General features: G+C 42.5%; 1 protein-coding gene across 2 annotated transcripts; it reads right to left on the bottom strand.

The window, feature by feature from the left end:
• Positions 1–7,127: 7,127 nt before the first annotated feature.
• Positions 7,128–21,930, bottom strand: GTF2A2 (general transcription factor IIA subunit 2). Of its 2 annotated transcripts, none has more exons than XM_056345157.1 (5): positions 21,796–21,930; positions 21,258–21,373; positions 20,658–20,762; positions 19,245–19,371; positions 7,128–7,450 (listed from the first exon to the last, which is right to left on the bottom strand). In XM_056345157.1, the coding sequence occupies exons 2-5, from the start codon at positions 21,327–21,329 to the stop codon at positions 7,425–7,427; spliced, it is 330 nt and encodes a 109-aa protein (XP_056201132.1). In that variant the 5' UTR covers positions 21,330–21,373; positions 21,796–21,930; the 3' UTR covers positions 7,128–7,424. The 2 variants fall into 2 exon arrangements, with proteins under 2 accessions (XP_056201132.1, XP_056201133.1); XM_056345158.1 differs by lacking the exon at positions 21,796–21,930 and adding an exon at positions 21,662–21,680.
• Between the last annotated feature and the right edge of the window lie 150 nt (positions 21,931–22,080).

The following is a 22,080-nucleotide window of genomic DNA, read 5'->3' as shown; positions in this document are numbered from 1 at the left end:
TATGCTGCAAATTGCCATTTATCTTTCAAGATATGCACAGGAAGAAGGTGAAACTACAATTCTGAAATCTAATAACAGATATTTTTTAAAACTCACCTGGCTTTAATGTGTATTTTATTTCCAGGTGGTTTTCACTTTATTTTTACAAGAACAACTTGATGTGAGCTGAAACTGGCATAATATGTATTTACACAGTGGGTCCATGAACAGCTCATCTTAACTGTAGTTAGTCTGTTGCTTCTTGCTTTGCATGTCTTTCATACTCCATATGATCATCTCTGAATTGTCCTATAATAAAGAGATGGGTCAACTGAAATAAATTCAGAGGAAACTAGGTAATAAATTCTGAACAAACCAGAAGGAAACATGACCTATAGGAAGAAAATACCAGTAAAGTATTTGCAGTCATGAGTAAAATCGATTCAGGGAATGGGGTTAGGGTGTCCTTTTTCTTCAGACTGTAACAGCAATTAATGAAACATTAACTAGACTCTAGTGAACTATTTTCTACTTCCTTGAATAGTGCAGGCTCTTTTAGCACAAGGTGAAAGCCAAATTATTCATATGTCTGTGACTTACTACCTACTAAGCCAAAATGGCTAATTTATTAATTAATTTATCTTTGTAAATTTATCTTTGGCCAAAGCTATTTTCCTAATCACCCTTTAAGTTACAGTGAAGGAAAAGTCCGTATCTCCCAATAAAGTCTTATTAAGGTTAAAATGCTTTTTACCATGTTCCTACTTTTCCTACACCCCCACCCCCACTCCAGAACTTTTAGAGTACAGAAAAGCAAACCAAGTCACTAGTATCTTAACTGAGATACTATCTCCTAAGCTGCTGAGATCCAAAAAGATCTGTGTTTTGAGTAACATTTACCTCATTGTAACTAGTCATTGTGTAAAAAGTATGTAATGCTGCTGATTAAATTGTGTTCTGGGAATTCATCATAAATTCTTCCTGGTCTGCTCTTGCCTTTAATTTCTGTCTCTCTGATAACATGTAAAGTCAGGTACTGAGGTATTGACATCCCTGACTCAGCAAACAGCTTACTTCAGATAACGGCTGTTTTGTGCACTGAAGGAATCCACAAAACTGTTTTTCTTGGAAGCCATATTTAAACAAAGGCCGTCACCCACAGCTACTTCTGTATTGGTGTTTATTCATTCCTTTTCTTCACTATCTTTCAGCTAATTTCCTTTCTACATAGAAACATCCATTCCAGGTCAAGGTGCAAAGGTATCTTTTACTTCGCTACTGATAGGCAGGAGAAACTGTGACCTTTCTGAAGAAAATCAACAAAAAAACAAATAAATGAACGAGTCCATAAAACTACAGGTAAGGAAGACAGAACTATATAGGCAGCAGTGAGTATGCTGATGCTGTAGCAGGTGAGATGGCTTGTCTTCTGCTGTGTATTAAAATAGCTTCGTATAACAAAAGTGCAGTTAACACTTCTAGGTGTAATTCAACAAATCTTCCAAAACCACAAAGCATATTAATCATATGAACATGGAGCGATTAGCTGAAATTCAAAGAGAAAAAATACAAGTGGCAAGAAAGTTATGGAGACTAAAGCGATAAAAAGCAGAAATAATATTGGCACCAGATCCCCTTACCTTGTCTTTGCTCCCCTCTCCTTCAGTGAATGGAAGCAGCCTCCACAGAAGCAGCAGATACGGGTCCTGGACAAACACCACCCCAGAAACATGGTTAGAGCTCAAAAGAATGTGTGCTGCCAAGGCAGTGTCAGAGCCTGTGCTGGCAGCTGTGAGCTTTGCAGGAATTAATTCCTCCAGAAGCATAGGCAAGCTTCTCTTCTGTGGTGAGCAGGCAGCAGACTTCATCGCATAGGCGTAGTCCCTGAGGCATCACTACAGCAATTCTAGACATCAAAAATGTTATTCGCAGGAATTAGTTACACCTCATTGTACCTCAAGAGCTGTCTCCAAAAGGGATGGCAGAGTTCACAGGGTAAATACCTTATGCTGAATGGGTTGTTTAAGAAAAAAAGGATCATTCAGAAACAACAACAACAAAAGAGAGAAACTAGAGCTAAGCTAGGGACGGAGAATATTTCCAAACAAAATACAGGAAAAAGCCAGATAAAGTTGGAACTGCATACCTGTGTGAGGTTTAGTTTAGAAACCATAAAGCAACCCACATTCATGTTGTTTCTTCACATACACAAAACCAACACTAACTTCTGCAGTTTTCAACAGTATATTCATTGAACAAATAAACACTAAAGAAGCTGTACCTGCAGCTTCTGCACCATAACATAACCATACACAGAACAAGGCTGCCAAATGCTCTTCTGTTGCTTAGCTCAGCTTGCCCTTTGGCTCTCAAGGACAACAGACCACAAGAGCAAAGATTAGCACTGATAACAAAACTTCATTCTTTTCTTTGTGTGCCCAGGTAAACTCAGTATTCTGTACGCATCCACATTTGAATTCCATGCTTAGAAACATCCCACAGATGCAAAAATTTCCGATACCTGCATTGCCTAACACTGCACTGTCATGAAGGAGACAGAAGATGCACATGTAAGCTAGTTTTAGGAACAATAAGTAGACAAACATAGAACAAAATATTTATTTTGTAAATTAAATACAGAGTACACAGAAAACACAAATGATTCCACCATGAGAGTGGAAAACAAGTGGTTTGAAAAACAACAGCTTGATGCATTTATCATAATCAATCAAAGCTAGCTTATGTTACCAGAAAATTTTAAACAGTGATAAGAAAACATTAACTAGATGTGAAAAAAAGCTGCTAATACCACCAATAAATAGCCAGGCAGCAGCAATACAAAACGTTCAGGGTACATTTTTGTTTGGTAACTTCTCTCTTCCTGTTGTGTGTGAAAGCCCTTCCCAGCCTTGTGGCTGGAGGTAGGCATGTCTAGATAACAGAAGCACGTTATGACTGCCCACTTGTTCCTACTCATGTGTTCACTGTTTCACCTAAAACATTCCCTTACTCCCCATTTGTGCATGCTTTCCAGCCTTTCACAGACTAAATTACACAGATTCCCCCAGCACACAGTCCCTCTATTATCACTGTGCCCGAGAACAGATTGCTTCTTGCCCCAAACCATCCCAGTTGCTAAAAAATCTTTAAAGTATGTTGTGGATTTCTTTTAGGACTACATTGTTATTAACAAAAATGAAAAATCTTGGAATAGGTCAGAAGCATGCACAACGTGCTGTATTTTTCATCTGTGTCACTTTTTGCTGCTCACTTAACTCAGGCTAAACAACAAGCTAACATCAGTGTCACTTAAGCATTTGCAGTAAATGCAGAAAGACTCAGGCACAGAGCATTTAAATTCTTCTCAGAATGTCCATCTCCTTTTCAAATGCTTCCTTACAAGGCAAGGCAATACTCAAATCTGTTTTCACACTGAATAGGAACCACCAGAGAAGGAGAGTATGCAATACAAAGTATTACTGTTATGCACCAGCACAGGGAGTATCCCATCACCTTCTCTTTCCAAAGGACCAAGTCTAGCGCTTCAATGGGACTGTAACTTCTTTTTTCAATCAAGTCAGTAAAGTTGTCCTGAATTATAGGTGAACATAATCATTTCTGGTTCCTGCTCACACTGACTTGAATTTCACTGATTGCTAAGTAGCAGACATCTTTGTCAGCAGAATTATTTCTCCTTTCATTTGTAATTTCTCTTGGAATATATTTTCATTACATTATTTTCTTTTTTAGTTAAATATTTATTTTCCTTTTAATTAACAGCTAAGATAGCACGAGTGCAAGAGTAGCAGTGTGCAACTGTTGGAAACACAAAGAGAAGCCTGGTAGAAGAGTATCAATGAAATGTAAACATAAATCCATTCCACACAATAATATCACATCATCAGTACAATTGTACTTCTCTGTTATATTTATTTTTAATGGAAAATGCTATAGTAAATATGCTAATGCACACTTAATTGGAACAAAATGTGTAACTCTTTTTATTAGGAGGGAGTCCAGTGGCTACAGAGAACTGGAGATTGAGAAGTTTCTGTCCAGAGACAGGAAGATACTGCAAAGAGTTGGAGGTAGAAACAGAAAACTTTTATAAGGGCTGAAATTCAGTTTACATGATTATTAGACAACAAAAAAATGTTTAAACCTGAAAGATTGAGTATGATGTAGACGAAGAGAAAACCACAGTATCAATATACATTTGCATCCTTTAAGATAATGACCTCAACAGACTTAAGTGTGCTGCTCAAATCAGAGCAATGGTCTGTTCTGGTTTCAAAAATGGTAAGTCACCAATCTTCAGTTTGCAGCAATGGACGTTTAGCATAGACATGAAACAAAAAAATTAGTGGTAAACGTAATACTTGGAACAGTCTAGCAAGCAAGTTTGTGAACTCCTTTCTCACTTGAAGTGAGGGAAGCAGAAGTTAACTAAACCCCAAATATATATCATGTGCAAATGTAGGATTTAGGGAACTGTAATGTATCAGTATGGAAAGGTATTAGAAGAGATACTAAAGCTTTATTATTTTAATTGAGTGGGCCAGTGACATGTAGAGAAAAGTTTCAATATGTAACTTATGCTCTAGTTTCAGCATGTGTAGCTGATAAAACAAAGATTTTGACTGATCTGAAATGAGTTATGCCCTGGCTACTATTCTGTAAGGTTTCCAGTTTCTAGTGGTCTGTAAGTAGCCTGTTGTCAAAAATAGATGAATTTGACACTGTCAAGGCAGCTAGCATTCCTATGACCGCACTGGAACAGTCACTGCTGTTCAGTCAGACAACTGAGCTGTCAGTACATTATATTCATACCTCTAGTAAAGAAACTATTTTCAGGGTTCCTTGAGTGGAGTTATTTGGTGGAATGTTTAAGTCTAAAAAGAACAAAGTTATCCGTTTGGTATCTCAAAATTCATAGCTTGACTCTTTCAGAGAAATCCTGTTGGCCACGTGTCCCATTAAATGTATTCCACATAAATAGAAAAAAAAACATTTTGAAAAGCATTAAAACAAGCAGCACTAACATTGGTTGAGATTATAGTGCAATGTTAGGAGACTCACTTTCATTATTTCATGGAATCCTTGAATCATTTATGTTGGAAAAGACCTTTGAGCTCATCAAGTCCAACCATTAACCCAGGACTGCTCAGTCCATCACTAAACCGTGTCCCTAAGCACCGCATCTATGCATTTTTTTAAACACTTCCAGGGATGGTGGTCCCACCACCTCCCTGGGCAGCCTGTGCCAGTGCTTCACCACCCTTTCAGGGAAGAGACTTTTCCTAATATCTAACCTAAACCTCCCCTGGTGTAATTTGAGACCATTTCTTCCTGTCCTGTCGCTTGTTACCTGGGAGAAGAGACCGACCCCCACCTGCTACAGCCTCCTTTTAGGTAGTTGTAGAGAACAATAAGGTCCCCCTGAACCCCCTTTTCTCCAAGCTAAACAATCCCAGTTCCATCAGCTGCTCCTCATAAAACCCTTCCCCAGCTCTCTGTTGCCCTTCTCTGGTCACGCTCCCACACCCCTATGTCCCTCTTGCAGCGAGGGGCCCAAAACCAAAGTGTTCAAGGTGCAGCCTCACCACTGCTGGGTACAGGGGGGCAGTCACTTCCCTGGTCCTGCTGGCCATGGTATTTCAGATATGAGCCAGGATGCTGTTGGCCTCCTTGACGACCTGGGCACACTGGGGGCTCATGTTCAGCCGTCAGCCCCCCAGGACCTTTCCAGTTTCCCAGCCCCCTGCCCCAGCCCGCAGCTGCCTGGGGTCGCTGTGCTCCACGGGCAGGGCCCGGCAGTGGCGGAACCTCACACAACTGGCCTCGGCCCATAGGCCCGGCCTGCCCAGGCCCCTCTGCAGAGCCTCCTGCCCCCCAGCAGATCAACACTCCCCCCACCTTTCTGTAATTTGTAAACTTACTGAGGGTGCACTTGATCCCCCTGTCCAGATCGTCAATAAGACATTAAACAGGATTGGCCCCAGTACTGAGCCCTGCAGAACACGTTGGGCCCCGTTGCCAGCAGGATGTAACTCCATTGACTATCACTCTTTGGGCTCGGACATCCAGCCAGCTTTTTAGCCAGGGTAAAGTACACCCATCCAAACCATGAGCAGCCAGTTTCTCCAGAATGCTGTGGGAGATGGTATCAAAGGCTTTACTAAGGGTCCTGGCAGACACCATCCACAGCCTTTCCCTCATCCACTAGGCAAGGTCATCTCGTCGTAGATCCATTTTTCAAGCAGGACCTGCCTTTCATAACCCTGCCTGGCTGGGCCTGATCCCCCGTCCTGCACATGCCGCGTGATGGCACTCAGGATGAGCTGCTCCATGGCCTTCCCCAGCACTGAGGCCAGGCTGACAGGCCTGTGGCTCACTGGATCCTCCTTCCAGCCTTTCTTGTAGGTGGGCATCACACTGGCTAACTGCCAGTCTTCTGGGACCTCCCCAGCTGGCCAGGGATGCTGAGGAAAAGTGGCTTGGCAAGCTCCTCCGCCAGCTCCCTCGGTAGCCTCAGATGGATCCCATCCAGCTCGACAGACTTGTGTGCATCTAAGTGGAGCAGCAGGTCAGCAACTGTTTCCTCCTGGAATGTGGAGACTTCATTCTGCACCTCCTCGTCCCAGTCTTCCCGAGCTCAGGAGGCTGAGTACCCTGAGAATAACTGGTCTTACTATTAAAGACTGAGGCAAAGAAGGCATTAAGTATCTCAGCCTTTTCCTCATCCTTTGTGGCAATGTTCCCTCCTGCACCCAATTTCAATTTGATTCGCTGTGCAGTAACTTTAATACTTGAGTTAATCTATTAAGAGCAGAGTGTACCAAATGGACAAACACAGAGAGTGATGCAGTAACAAAGGGTACCAAGTGGACAAATTATACATAGATAGAAAGATGCAGTAACAAACAAGAGAAGTACAGTGGCCAGCATGAGCTGCTAAGCTTCTGTTGATGTCCTTCCCCATCATTCTGAAACAGCCATTGCTTGCAATACTAATCAGTGCAAACATACTCAGAACCCTGTGACTGAAAACCTGTTGCATTTGCAACATTAAACATGCTTAGACAACACTGGGAGAATATATATTAATTATTGTTTTTAAACAAAGTTTTCCAATGATCACTCATTCACAAGTTTTTAAATAAAAGTTTATTACAGAAATTATTTTGAACAAAAAAGGCAACAGCATCTGTTGTAATTAAAAAAAAAATAATAAAAAAAAAATTAACATTGTATTCATGCCCTATAAGGTGAACTGAAGAAATGCTACAGGTATTTCTTCCGCTGTCATTCTGTGATGCTTTCTAGTATGGACTAACTCACACTTGCATCACAAGAATTAAGTATGAACACAGTCCTTTCCCATGCTTCCGTCCAGAAAGTGCCGCATATTAACAGAAAATATTGCAGACAAACCACGGTTCTATTCATTCTGCAGTATTGGAACCAGTGTCTAGGGAAAAAAAAGAAAAAAAAAAGAAAAGTGTGAGGAATACATACTCCCACTACAGCTGAGTATAAATTAAAGAGAACCAATACCATTCTCCAATACCTCCCCCAAGCTCAAAAGCACTCCTCACGCATTTTAAAACATGTTCTCTATCTACCCAGTTCCCTCTACTGCTACTGAAACAGAGCAAAGTCTTAAAAAGATTAGTCAGGATGAGTTTGGTACAATGCCCTGGGTGATGCTCTGTTCTGCTGATGATGTTAAAGGAATGAACTCTCAACAATTAGGTAGTCATAAACAAAGATAAGGCGGGCATCTGAAGGAGATGAGAAGACCATGACTCAGGAGACCGTTGAACACAAGAAAGTTGACGAGTTCAAGCCAGGAAGAAGACTGAGCGACCCCCAGGAGTGAGGCTGAAGAACGGAACAACCACCCAAAAATCCCCCCAAAAGATGATTCTAGAAGGCTCCACCTCAAGCTCTGCCTAAATCCCACCTATTATGAACATGATGATTAGATGTCCAAATTAAATGAATATGTATGTAAAGATGTTGCAACCTCTCACAAAAACCGTATAAATTACCTGACTTTTCACTGAAAACTTTGGAGCTAGTTTGCCTGGTGTGAACCGGCTAGCTGCCCAACACTGCACAAAATAAATACCTTTGCTGCTTAAAGACAAAATTAGTCTCTCAGCAGTTACTCTGTGCCGTTTTGGCATCATTTTTGTGAGCCAGGCAGGAGATTCTCCGCCAGTGCTGGAATCCAGGGTCCTGGGGACCCTCAGGGGCCCCCGACTGGATCTTCAGTCACCAAGACTCCCCTACCCCTCGGCTTCTCACACAGGTGGACAAGGACTTCTGCTCAACATAAAAGGTATTTATATTTGTTCTTTGGTTTAACCTTGGTTGAATTTAGCCCTTAAGATGAAGACAGGATGCTGTCCTCGCAGGGTTATGAAAAGGGACGCCTTCTGAAAGGGGTAGCAGCCCCTATCTGGTGTGTTATGTATTTTTGGGAAAGTAAAACTTCCTTTTGGTTGCCATAAGATTTGGGAAGGTAAAACATTAAGTTTCCTTTCAGTTTTCTTCTTGTCTTGTTAGGAATTCCTGGAATGTAACAACTGAAGTAGCGCTCTGTGTTTTGTTTGTTCTATGTGCTGTCTTGTTTTATGTTCAAGATTGGAGTTAAGGTTCTTTTATGGGAAGTAATTCTGAGCGAGTGGCTGAGAACTTACCACGCCGTTTAGGACCCAAAATTAGAATTTGCCCTTTTTGCAACTGTTCATTATATATGAGCTCTGTGCAACAATTGTAGTAAATATGTATTAGGACCAAGAGGAACACAGGAGACAGGACTGAATTGAACAGTGAATTTGTATTGTATCAGATGTGGGGCCAGTCAAAGCTTAGAAGAGACCCAGTGGGGAGATTCTATTGTCGCTCCACCCATAGGTATGTGTTCTAAGAATTCACTCAGATGGCTATGGAATGTGAACTTTGCGGTCCACAGCGACATCTTGTGACTGTGTGGTAACGCAAACTGGTCTTGTAAATTTTATAATCCCTGGAGCTGTATGTTGTAAGTGCACGGTCCCTCGTACATGCTAACACCCTGTGTGACTGAGGACGAGCCCAGAGTGCGATGGGTGTGAGAGACGCAGCTCAACTGCAAAGCGGGTGAGGAGTCCCAATCTGTGTGTCCGTGTTCCCCGCGAGGGGGCCAGCCAGACATGGATGAAGCGATTGATAATTCAATATATGAAGTGGTGGAATAGATTGAGAAATATTTTGAGACAAGAACCAGAGTTTTATAAGAAACCCACTCAGCTGGAGGATACTGCCTGGAGCCTAGCACAATTAGAATTAGAGCAGGAGATACAATAGCGAGAATTGCTTGTAGAATTAAGAGGGTATATTGCATAAATTTTAAAACATTTAAGATGGAAGGGATATGAACCACTAGTAATTGAGAACTTTAGTAACTGGGAACCTATGTGGGCTCATGATCCTTATATAGGGATGGTATGTTACCGATGCTCGGAGTATTTGATAATTTGATTTAATCTGAGGAACAAGAGGGGGGAGACTATAGACAAAATATTAGAATTAACATCGTTTGGGAAAAAGCATGAACTAGCCTCTGCACTTGGTGTCGTAGGTGCTGTCTGTATACTCGAGCAAAAGGTGGCAAGTGTCTAAGATACATTATCTCCCCCCAAAAAAGACCAAGAAATAAGGCTAAATAGAGGTGTTGAGTTGTGGTGTATGCTCTGAGGTAAGTACGGTGCCGCCAGTAGTAACATACATTGTAGATAGATATACCAGACTCATTAGGGTGATGTGGAGCAGACCCAGCAAAGAAATAAATACCAGAACACCCCTGGGATGTATTTTGAAGCATTGGAAAGAATTAGGTGGAACTCCCAGAGGAAATCTGAACAAAAAGACATTTATAAAATACTGTCAGAATTGGTGGCCTCTGTATACATTAGGTGATGGTGAAAAATGGCTGCCCAAAGGAAGTCTTAATTACAACATAATTTTACAGCTTACACTGTTTCTCCATAAAGAACAGAAGGGGGATGAGGTAATGTACGCAGATATGTTTTTCACCGTAAGAAATAAACTCGATTGGCAGTAGAATTGTGGAATAAATATCCCACCACAAGACCCTTTGTTTTGGCACTAGAAAAAAGTCAGAAAAATCATGAACCAAAAAAGTGCTGCTGTGATGCTTTAGTATCGGACAGCAGTGTCTTAAGCTAGGAAAAAGAGAAAGTGATGAGGAAAGCATCACTGATTCTCAAGAGCTTCAGTCAGCTTATTATGGGAGGAGACCTGACCCAGCTAGGCAGGATAGCCCGCAGGGATCTGGACTAGATGCCAGAAGCCCAGAGAAAAAGATTCTGAGAGTATAGCAGAGTGCTTAGAGAACCCAGATGAAGGGGTAAGTAGTACCCACTACACTCGTAGTCGAACTGTGGGACAGAAAGCTAAAAGCAAAACTGGGGTTAAAGCTAAAGCTAAAACCAATGCCAGACATGTGGTTGCTCCCTCATGAGAAGTGGTAGCACCCACAGGTAACCCAGCAAAGGTAAAACCACCTTTTTCATAAGTGATCTGGACAGCTGGAGGGAAGAAGCTAAAAACTTTAAGGAAGATCCAAGTAAAGTAGCTAAGAGATTTAAACTAATTGTGAAAAACCAGGATATCGACTGGCAAGATGTGGACCTAATGTTATCAGAGCCAACAGAGACAGAAAAAGAACTTGTAATAAAAACTGCAAGGAGTCATGTGCAGGGACAAATTGCAACTGGTACCTTACAACATACCATTGATGAACATTTCCCATTAGTGAATCCCAACTGGGATCCAAATAATCCAGACCAGTATAGATTACTGGTTAGGTACAGATTGTTAGTGCAATTGGGATTGGAAAGTGCCATACCCAAGGCAGTAAACTGGGCTGCCCTGTACAATGGGAAGCAAGGGTGAGATGAGACCCCAACTGCATTCTTAGACAGGCTTAGAGCAGCCATGAGAAAATACACCACCCTGGATCCACCCTCAGATGCAGGTAAGCAGCAGTCAGTGGGTTTGTTAATAGGACAAAGCAACCCTGATATTAGAAAAAGATTGCAGAAAATCAAAGAACTCGATAATAGGGATTTAAAGACATTAATGGCAGAAGCTTGGAGAGTGTACAACAACAGAGACAAAAAGGAAGATAGGAAATTGGCGAGGGTTGTGGTAGCTGCTATAACTCAAAATTTGAACTTTCCATGACCAAGAAGTCAAGGTCAGGCAACACGAGGCCAGACCACATGAGGGAAAGGAAGCTTTCCCTCCCAGCACGCAAGAATAGGACAAAACCAGTGTTCCTATTGCCTACAAACAGGTCACTGGAAGCAAGACTGTCCTAAACTGGCAAATCATCGCTATCATTGAACTATCATCGCTCATCAGAATAGTGAATGAGGGGGACCAGTGAGTCATTCCCTAGCAGACCCACTAGTTAAAATTGAGCTAGGAGAAGGTGAAAAAGAATTAGACTTTCTGATCAACACTGGAGCCACATTTTTGGTTTTATATCAAGAACTACTGCCTAAAAGTGATGAATTTGTTCAAGTCATGGGAGCAACAGGCCAAGCAGAAAAGGCTTTCTTTCTGAAATCCCTCAAATACAAAGTTGGGAAACAAATGGGAATTCATAAATTTTTATACCTGCCGAATTCCCCAACACCTCTGTTGGGTAGAGATTTGTTGGAAAACCTGGGAGCTGTGATAAAATTTGAAAAAGGTAAACTTGAATTTCAGGTAAATGAAGAAAAATTAATAGTAGCCCTGAGTTTAGTCATGAGCTCCGTAAAGCCAGAGCAAGACAATCAAAATATCAGTCAAATTTTAAATCAAGTGTATCCCTTAGTATGGGCTACCGACGTACACAGTAAGTCAAAACAGGCAACACCTGCTCAGATAGAATTATTATCAGGAGCAAAGCCAGTAGTCAGGAAACAATATCCATTGAGGTTAGAAGACAGAAAAGGAATTGAACCAATAATTGAAAACTTTTTGAAATTGGGGCTTTTAACACCCCAATTCTCCCAGTCAAGAAACCAAACGGAACTTATAAACTAGTTCAAGATTTAAGGGCAATAAACGAGATAATTAAAACCTTACACCCCGTGGTAGCAAACCCCTATACACTTTCAACAAAATTAAGAGATAATTTGATTTGGTTCACAGTGTTAGATTTAAAAGATGCCTTCTTCTGTCTACCCCTAGCTTAGGAAAGTCAGAAGATTTTTGTTGAATGGGAAACTGTCAATAGAGGGAGAAAGATGCAACTTTCTGGACGGTTTTACCACGGGGATTCAAAAATAGTCCCACTTTGTTTGGTAACCAACTAGTCAAGGAGCTGGAACAACAGCAGCAGCCGCCGGGAGATGGCATTCTTCTCCAATATGTAGATGACTTATTAATAGCGACTGAGTGTGCAGTGGACAATCTCTCTTTTAAACTTCTTGGGTTTAAACGGTTATAGAGTCTCCCAACAGAAAGCACGGTTGGTGCAAGAAAAAGCGGTATACCTGGGATATGAAGTCTCCGGCGGACAACGTTCCCTGGGAACGGCAAGGAAGGAAGCTATGTGCCAGACACCCAGACCTGAAATGGTGAGAGATCTACGAGCCTTCCTAGGAATGACAGGTTGGTGTTGTTTACAGATGTATCAGTATGGACTACTTGCAAAGCCTTTATATGATCTACTGAAAATAACCAAAAATCGCATAATTTGGACCCCCGAGACAGACTAAGCCTTCAAACGACTGAAACGAGAACTCATGATAGCTCCAGCACTGGGTTTACCTGACGTGACGAAGCCCTTTTGGTTATTCTCGCATGAACGTCAAGGAGTGGCTTTAGGGGTCCTGGCTCAGCAATTAGGGCCATACAGAAGAGCTGTGGCATACTTCTCCAAGCAGTTGGATGAAGTAAGAGAAGGATGGCCTGCCTGCCTGAGAGCAGTGCCTGCAGTGGTAGTGGATACAGAAGAAGCCAGGAAACTTACAATGGGACAGAAAATGACTGTGTTGGTGTCCCACACTGTATCAGCAGTACTGGAACAAAATGGTAACTGTTAGTTGTCACCTTTCTGGTTCCTGAAATACCAGGCGATCCTAGCTGAATCAGATGATGTAACCATTCAGGTAACTAACACTGCCAATCCAGCTTCATTCCTAGAAGGAAGAATTTCAGTTAAACCTGTCGTCCATGACTGCTTGGAGACCATCGAGGCAGTGTACTCCAGCCGCCCAGACCTCAAAGAAGAGCCGTTCCAGGATGCAGACAACTGGTTCTCGGATGGCAGCAGCTTTGTAAAGCAAGGTGTAAGGACAGATGGCTCTGCAGTCACCACCATGGAACAGGTAATCGAATCAAATCCTTTGCCTGCTGGGACTTCAGCCCAGAAAGCAGAACTGATAGCTCTCACCCGAGCTCTTGAACTGGCAAGCGGAACGCGAATAAATCTATGGACTGATTCTAAACATGCCTTTGCTATCATCCATGCCCATGGAGCGATCTGGGAAGAACAAGGGCTACTGACTGCCCAAGGAAAAGCCATAAAGCATGCAGAGGAGATCCTACAATTGTTCAAGCCGTCCAACTCCCAGCACGGGTGGCTATAATGCATTGTAGGGGACCCCTGAAGGGTAACAGCGTTCTAGAAATAGGTAACAGAAAAGCTGATGTAGAAGCTAAATTAGCTGCTGCAAGAAGCAAAGAATTATCAGTAGCAGCTCTAGTGCCAGAAAAACTAGACACAGATTTTCAGCCAGAATATCAAGAGACAGACTATAAGTGGATACATGAAAATGAAGATAAGCAATTGGACAATGGGTGGGGTCAACTGAAAATGGGACAGTTAGTATTGCCAGAAGAACTAGTATGGCAATGTGCAAAAGCAGAACACGACAAGGCTTACTGGGGCTTAGACCCACTTTATCAGCATTTAAGAGTCAGAGTAGCAGGACCGAACCTATTTACCACAATAAACAGGTCACATCTCAATGTGAGGTTTGTCTGAAAAATAACCCAAATACTGGAACCAAAATACAACAAGGGGCAATAAACAAAGGGCAATTCCCAGGTGAAATTTGGCAAATTGATTTCTCCGAACTCCCAAGAAAAGGGGGGTACCACTATCTCTTGGTTTTAACTGATACATTTTCTGGATGGTCTGAAGCTTTTCCATGCAGAACAAATAAGTCGAGAGAAGTGGTTAAAGTTCTGTTGAACGAAATCATACCACGATTTGGGGTGCCTAAGAGCATCTCTTCAGATATGGGCTCACACTTTTGTGCACAAGTCATGCAAGCAGTAAGTAAAGCATTAAAAATCAACTGACAATTGCATATACCCTACAGACCCTAAGCAAGTGGGCAAGTACAAAAGATGAACCATCTCACTAAACAACAAATTGCCAAAATATGCCAAGAAACAAACTTATATTGGTACCAAGCTTTACCTATTGCTTCAATCAGGCTGAGGGTCAAACCAAGATCAAAAGAAAAGCTGAGTCCATTTGAAATTTTGTATGGCAGACACTATATGATGCAGGTTGTAAATAGCAAAGCTTTAGATCAAATAGGCAACCAGTAGGTGTACGATTATGTTATAACTGTAGGAAAACAAATAAAAATACTACAGCGGTGTTAGAATACCAACCTAAGGAAGCTGTCTATAAACGACATCCGTTTAGTCCTGGTGATTTGGTATATGTTAAGAATTTTTCAGGAAACCCTCTGCAAGAAAAGTGGGATGGACCCTTCCAGGTGTTGCTGACTACATTCAGAGCAGTATGGATAAAAGAGAGAGTGACTTGGATTTACTATTCCCGAGTCAAGAAAGCTCCCGAGAAACCATGGACCTCCGAAAAAGAAGTACCTGCTCTCAAGCCCTCCCAATGCTAATTTTTGGACTTTTGACAAGTATAACCTTATCTCAAGGCCCCACTCTAGAATGGCCATGGTCTGATGCGCAAATTGTCAAATCACTTCCATGGGTTGGTGCGCTGCTCTCAACTAGCCCAGGGCCTAACCCAGGTTTAGCCATTTATGTTTTACACAACAAGTCGTATACGCAACGAGACTGGAATAAGATCCAGGGTTCAGTAAATACCATAATAGGAAAAATGGAAGATGAGATCCAGACAGGGTGTAAAGGTGTTAACGTGTTACGGCAAGAGACAAATCAAGTCAAGCTAACAGTAACACCTATGAAGAACCGGTCACTTACATTTGGTCATATGGGAAACATTGACAATAATGTTTGGCTAAAAAAAGGAAGGACCAGTTTCCTGCCTGTGGGATAGCGTTAAAGAGGATCAAAGAAACCAAGACCAGTGCGAGCTTAAGCTATTGTTAGATCAATCAGTTTCAGTTATGTGCTTATGGGCTAGCAAAGACAGAGGTGCTTCTGAAACGTTTATCATTAAGCTTGAAGAAAGTCCTACTACTAAGCCACCTATTAAAACAACTGTCAAACCATTTATTGGGACAACTGACACACCTACAACTCCTTTTATGAGCTGTGAAAGTGTCCATAACTTTACCTTCATTGGACCTTATGTAATTAGGCACTCAAATGAGCAAAAGCTACTATTAGATCCCACATATTCGCTAAAGAGAGTTCAGATAAATTTCCAGGCAAATATATCTCGCATACAAAAAGGTTGCCAGCCTTACATACAACAAGGTCTTAAAGGATGGAAGGCCTGGCTAGCAACTAGGTCTCACCACACTAGAACTCAAAGAGATACAGCAGGATGGATTGGCCAGGATTGGGTGTATTAGATATCATAGACCAAGAAGTACTAGTCAACAGGCTCAGTGCTGTCCCTTCTGACCTGGGAAAGCTAAGTTCCCTTGAGATCATCTGTGCTCACATTAGCAGAAGCCCAGTCATTGGCAGTTAATAGTTAACATTAGTAGCTAAACACACAGCCGAGGATTTCACCAAAATTACCGACTATACTGGGGGCATTAGCAAAAAGGTTGCACTTGCTATACAACATATCCAAACTCAGCAGTGGGTACAATCTGTAGCCGCAGGAATACTAAGGGAAGGAACATCAGGAATACTATCTCAAGAAATAAGGGAAATAATAGCCAAAACCAGCTTCACCACTCGATTTGAAAAAGATCACCAGGCTTGGTGGGAACTAGTAAACTTCACCTACAACCCACAACAAATTGAAGCATAGGTGCTCACAATTAGTGCAGCAAAAGAACAAAAAATCTTTCCTGTTTTGACACTGGCAGCCATACACCAGAAAGTCATTGTCAGACCCCGAGGCCATAATGTCTGGGCAAGTTATGATCGGACCAAAGGCAAGCGGCAGTCGGTTAGCATCGAGCATGCACCCCCACGGAACCGCTGGGATACATCTGTGAAAATGCAGTAGTAGAGACTGAAGATCTGTGTTTAGATATCAAAAAGGCTACGTGTACTTTCGAAATGTTTCCACATACTAAAGCCGAGCCACAAGTATTTTATGTAGGAAATGGATGTGCATGTGTTGGAACTTCTTGTGTTAATGTTACTATCGATAATTGTCACAAAATGGCAAATGGTACTAATTTTTCTGTATATAATTCTACTACAATTGTAGGCTGCGATTTTGATTATGTTGTTCTTGTAACTACTAGACAGTTAACTGAAGCTGATTATACCCTGTATCATGATGTACCTACATTACAAATAGGCATGAACATTAGTCTCTTTAAAGCAATGCTCAGACACCCCGACATAGAAAAACTGGTCCAAGAAGTAAACAGAACATTCCAACGCATGCTTTGGCAGGTAAAGCATGACTCTGAAGATATAAAATCTATCTTAGTCGATGCAGAACAAGTAGGAGAACATTACTGGTGGGGCATCTTCGCAGGACATTCCCCTAAGGCAACATAAGTATTCCACTATTTAATACATCCCATACTCATCATGTTGGGAGTAATGATCCTGTTCTCCCTCTTGAATGTCTGTCTGTGGTATAAACTAAATGCCATAATTAAAAGAACACAAATAATATGGGCAATGATGCATGTCTACCAAAACCCTTTGTCTTTGGAGCTTGACAAAAGAATTCATAAGTCTTAAGAAAAAGGGGGAATGAAACAGAGCAAGGTCTTAAGAAGATTAGTCAGGATGAGTTTGGTACAGTGCTATGGGTGATGCTCTGTTTGTGTTGAGGTAAGACAAATACTTTTTTTTTTTTTTTTCCTGCTGAAAAGTTAAAGGAATGTACTCTGAACAATTAGGTAGTCATAAACAAAGATAAGGCGGGCATCTGAAGGAGATGAGAAGACCATGACTCAGGAGACCGTTGAACACAAGAAAGTTGACGAGTTCAAGCCAGGAAGAAGACTGAGCGACCCCCAGGAGTGAGGCTGAAGAAAGGAACAACCACCCAAAAATCCCCCCAAAAGATGATTCTAGAAGGCTCCACCTCAAGCTCTGCCTAAATCCCACCTATTATGAACATGATGATTAGATGTCCAAATTAAATGAATATGTACGTAAAGATGTTGCAACCTCTCACAAAAACCGTATAAATTACCTGACTTTTCACTGAAAACTTTGGAGCTAGTTTGCCTGGTGTGAACCGGCTAGCTCCCCAACACTGCACAAAATAAATACCTTTGCTGCTTAAAGACAAAATTAGTCTCTGAGCAGTTACTCTGTGCCGTTTTGGCATCACTACCAATGTGATGCATGAACTGCTTTTGCCGTTTCACTTGTTAGCAACATTGAAAAGAGCCAGCACAAAACATCCAGGTCGTGCACGTACACATCATCTGCTATTAAGGCATTAAACATACAGGAAGCTTTGCTCTAACTTGCAGTGATACACCAACACCTCACTGCAGTCAGCCACAAGCACATCGAGCTAAACCACAAGATCTACTAAAGAGAAAGGGTTTTGTACATCCAGTAGCATCACCTCCTACAGAGCGTGAGATATAGTTTATTATGTGTTATGAAACAGATGCAAGAATGAGCATGATCCTCATAAACCAAAAGCAAGTCTCTGTTCTGAACTTTTGGCAGAAGCACCAATAAACACCAGGGCAACTTCCAGTATTACAACCACTATTGCTTTCTTGTTCTTAGCACTACGGAAAAAATACGTAACTTGGATACGGAAAAAAACAAGTCAGTGTTTACTGCATTCCTTCAGCAAGTCACCTTTTTGTGGGGAAAAAAAAAGCTGTAACACTAATAGCAACTTCAAGTCTCCCACTTCTTTAAGTCTTCCCTGCATACTTTTATCTAGAGTGAAAATGACTAATACTTGGAAAGTAAGGTTTCCTCTACTAGCTATAATAAACACACAAAAAATAAACAGAGCAAGATTATAGGCTTGGCTAATACCAGAAGTTGAGTAAACAAACTCTGTCAAATCTTTAGAACTACAATTTGAAGTGACTATTGTAATCATCCAGGATCAAGCAGCCATGAAGAACCTGTTCCAGAGGTCTAGGGTGTATTCAAATAAAGCCTTTTCATTCTCAGTTATTCCTTTTAGCGTAACGCCCCCAGGATGAAACAAGTGGCACCATTTTACACGTCTTTATTGATATTCTGCCACATCGATGGTTTTGAAAATTATAAACCAGCTTGCCACAGAAGTCACCGAATTACTTTTTCCAGCAAAGAATTTCAAGGAACACTGACAAAAGTAATCCAGTCAAACACATAAACTCCCATAAGCAGTGTACATACAGTGGGCCCGCTGAGCAACATATAAATCTTGTAACACAAATTGTCAATGCTAGCTCTAGATTTTGATGTGCTTAGGTCCCCTACTATCAAATCCAGCAAACAATTGCTTAGACAGTTTTCTCAGACAATTGCTTGCTCAGACTGATGAAGCACTCCTTGAATTCAGTAAAACATGGCGCTGTTCTAACTAACAGGTTAACACTAGAAAAATCACCATACAGAAATTCAATTAAGATTACTTCCAACTTTCTAACTGCTTCAGTAGTACCCAAGTAGTTCTCAAGAACAGATCTACAATAGTCTCTACCACGTTCCTATTTCAGTGCTTAAGCGTTAGGGAAGCATCTAGCTGGCTTTTGTTTCATGTCTCATATGCAAGAGGGAGTGCTGAGCCCTACTTTTATCTGAATACAATCAATCTAACTTTAATCATACATTCGGTCAAAGCTTTCTATAAATGATCAAGTCTTGTGTCTCAGCTCATTTATATCATGTTCCATACTTACTTTTTCCATCACATGCTACAATTTTCACTTTATCCACTTTCACAAGTTCAGTGACCTCCCTAAATTCAACATCGTTCAGTACAAATGTCCATACGTTGTCACAGAACCTGTATGTATTCAGAGACCCCTTTAAAAAGACAAGAGACATTTTCTATAGCATACATCCCAAAAGTAACAGAAAATATTACGTTTACTACCTACATACCTTCTAGAACTAGCCTTGCCATAAAGCCAACTGTGAACCTGAGTGCGTACAAACTTGGCAAGCAAGCAATTCTGAGGAAAACTGTAGTTTAAATGCCCTCCAGTGGCTGAAATTTTCAAGCCTGTCCAAGGGGAAGCTTCACGGGTACGCCAAGAAGTTTTGTAACTTTTCTGATGTGTATAAAGAACCATTATCAGAAAATATTTCTTAAAGCATAGGCCATAAGAAAAATCAGTTACAGCAGTGATCATAAGCTATGAATTCTGCCACTGTTCAAATAAAGTAATACTTTTCATTAAAAATCAAGACAAAACTGACCTATGTGACATAAAGCAGTATCGCTCATGTTTGATGTATTACGGAGGGCATTGATATGTAAAGCTTTTGGCCTTCACCTTCACGTATTTTACGCTGATACCCTTGAACTTGAGCTCCAAGTAACACTTTTTTAATTTATCCACTAAACACATTCTGAACAGTTTTCTATACTACGTTACAGACAAACAAGTTACATGTGTTAGACAAAAGAAGTTATGCCCTTTTTAACATATTTATATGGTTTAAAAATCTAAAATCTTAAGTTCTCACTTCATTAATGCATTCTGCACAGACTGTAGAAGTGTTAGGACGTAAGTTGACAGAACAACTTGGGTTTTTTTCTGAAAACAACAATCAGGTTCACATTTAGCAATCTGATACTAATTGAGGTGGCTGGCTGTGAAAAAAACCCACAAAAACAAAAGAAAAACTTATTTTTCTATGATATCTACAGAAAATAGCAACAAAATGACCCAGTGACTTGCATAAAGGTAGCTCTACAACTCTCTAGTCTCTCTTCGCATTATAGATGCGGCCTCATCTTACTTCTGCTAGGTACAACTAAGAGAAGCAAACGTCTCCCTCCCCATCTGCAAGACGCTGAGGATGGCAGTGCTACCCTCAAAGCATTCCCCTCTTCCCCTTCCCCTGCTTTCACTCACCCACCCAATCTCTTTCTGATTTTTGCATTCCTTCAAAAGATCCCTGGCAGAATAAGAAGGTAACAAGCCTTACAACTGCATACAGAATATACATGTAAACAGTCACTATTTCAGAGTCAAAATGGAAGTTCCTAAGTTTTTGCTTAGAGCACACAGCTTTTAAAGACGTTCTGCATCGACGCTTAGTTACTGTACCTCATGAAGAACTTTTATGTGCTGTTATCTTACCCTGAAATTGACTCTGTTCCTGACTCGTTGTGCCAATGCCGAATTTATAGCTTTATCAAACTGAAGTAGCACCTGAAGGGCCAGCTGAGGAGTGATCTGCTGTGACTAAAGTAGTTTAAAAAAAAAAAAAAAAATTTGAGTTGTTTCAAAGAAAACTCACAAATGCAGTAAAAATTGAAAATATCAAAACAAAGTTCATGGGAGGCAGATCTCTAGAACAACTTACAGAACTAGTATGTTCCTGTGCTTATTTTCTTTTTCTTGTTTTAACTCTGAGTGAAGAAACAGTGTGCTAATGTGACTTTTTGGCGCTACATGGATTTCTTCTGCGAAATATTCATTGGAAACAACCAGAAGAGCAGGAAATGGATTACAGTGTTCCAGGTCAATCTGGGTGTTCATTTGCTGGGCCATGCAACAGGGCATTACGCCACTTACGTAAAACTTTTTTTTGTTCTGAATGTGAAGAAAAAGGCTTCCCACATGAACGAGTACCGACAGCTTTTGATGCCAGCCAGCGTGCTGTCCAACCGCCAGCCACAAGCGCCCCATACAGCGACCGCCCTGCCCCGTTAGCACCCAGCACCGCACCCCACGCACCTGGATGAGCTCATCCAGGCTCTCCTGCAGGCTGTTCCCCAGCGTGGTGTTCCGGTACAGCTGGTAGGCCATGGCTCAGCGGGGCGGGCCGCACACCCGGGCAGCCACGGCTCGCTCTCGGGTTAAAAAAAAAAAAAAAAAAAAAAAAAATCATTTAAAAACATCAACCCACCGCAACACAGCCCCGAATGTACAACGCACAGCAGAGGCAAGAGGAACCCCCGCTGGGAGCGCTAAGCAGCGGCGGCCCGGCCCGGGGAGGCTGCAGGCCCGGCCGGCCCGCACCGAGATGCCCCCGCACCCGACGGCCGCGCCGCGCCGCCACGGGGCCGCCCGCCTTCACTCACCGCCCGCCCGCTCAGGCCCCCCGCCCGGCCCGGCCCGGCCGCCCGCCAAGCCCTTACGGGGATTACAGGCAAGAGCAGGGGGCCGAGCGGCCCGCCGCCCCCCGGGCCCATCGTCCCCCGCCAACCCGCGGGCAGGCGCCGGAGCCCGCCCGGGCAGCCCCAGCGCGCCCGGCCCCGGCCCCGCGCCTCACCCGCTCCCAGCGGCCGCACCAGGCAGGGCCCCCGCGGCCGCCCCCTGGCCCGGAAGCGGAACGGCGAGGGCGGTGCCTGCGCCCGCCTCGGCCCGGCCGCCGGCGCTGGAGGCGGGGCCGGCGGCAGCTCCCGGCGCGCAGCCACGGCGGAGGGCGGCCCGGCCCCGGGGGCAACGCTCACGCACCACCCAGGAGTTCCAGCGCCTCCCGCTGGTTTCGGTTCGCTTCCCCTACGCCGGTGACCGAAACCCACCCCCGCCTTCAGCCCCGAGCGCAGGCTGCAGA

The sequence above is a fragment of the Falco biarmicus genome, chromosome 7, assembly GCF_023638135.1.
Source record: "Falco biarmicus isolate bFalBia1 chromosome 7, bFalBia1.pri, whole genome shotgun sequence".
Lineage (NCBI taxonomy): Eukaryota > Metazoa > Chordata > Aves > Falconiformes > Falconidae > Falco > Falco biarmicus.
This window is presented reverse-complemented; position numbering and strand designations above follow the sequence as displayed.

Excerpts from the sequence above, each read along its gene's own strand:
- GTF2A2 (XM_056345157.1), bottom strand. The coding sequence starts at position 21,329 with ATGGCCTACCAGCTGTACCGGAACACCACGCTGGGGAACAGCCTGCAG. Across the intron at positions 19,372-20,657 it reads GGAACAGAGTCAATTTCAGG|GGGTCTCTGAATACATACAG; the intron begins GTAAGATAACAG and ends GTCTTTTTAAAG. Across the intron at positions 7,451-19,244 it reads TGTAGCATGTGATGGAAAAA|ACACTGGTTCCAATACTGCA; the intron begins GTAAGTATGGAA and ends TTTTTTCCCTAG.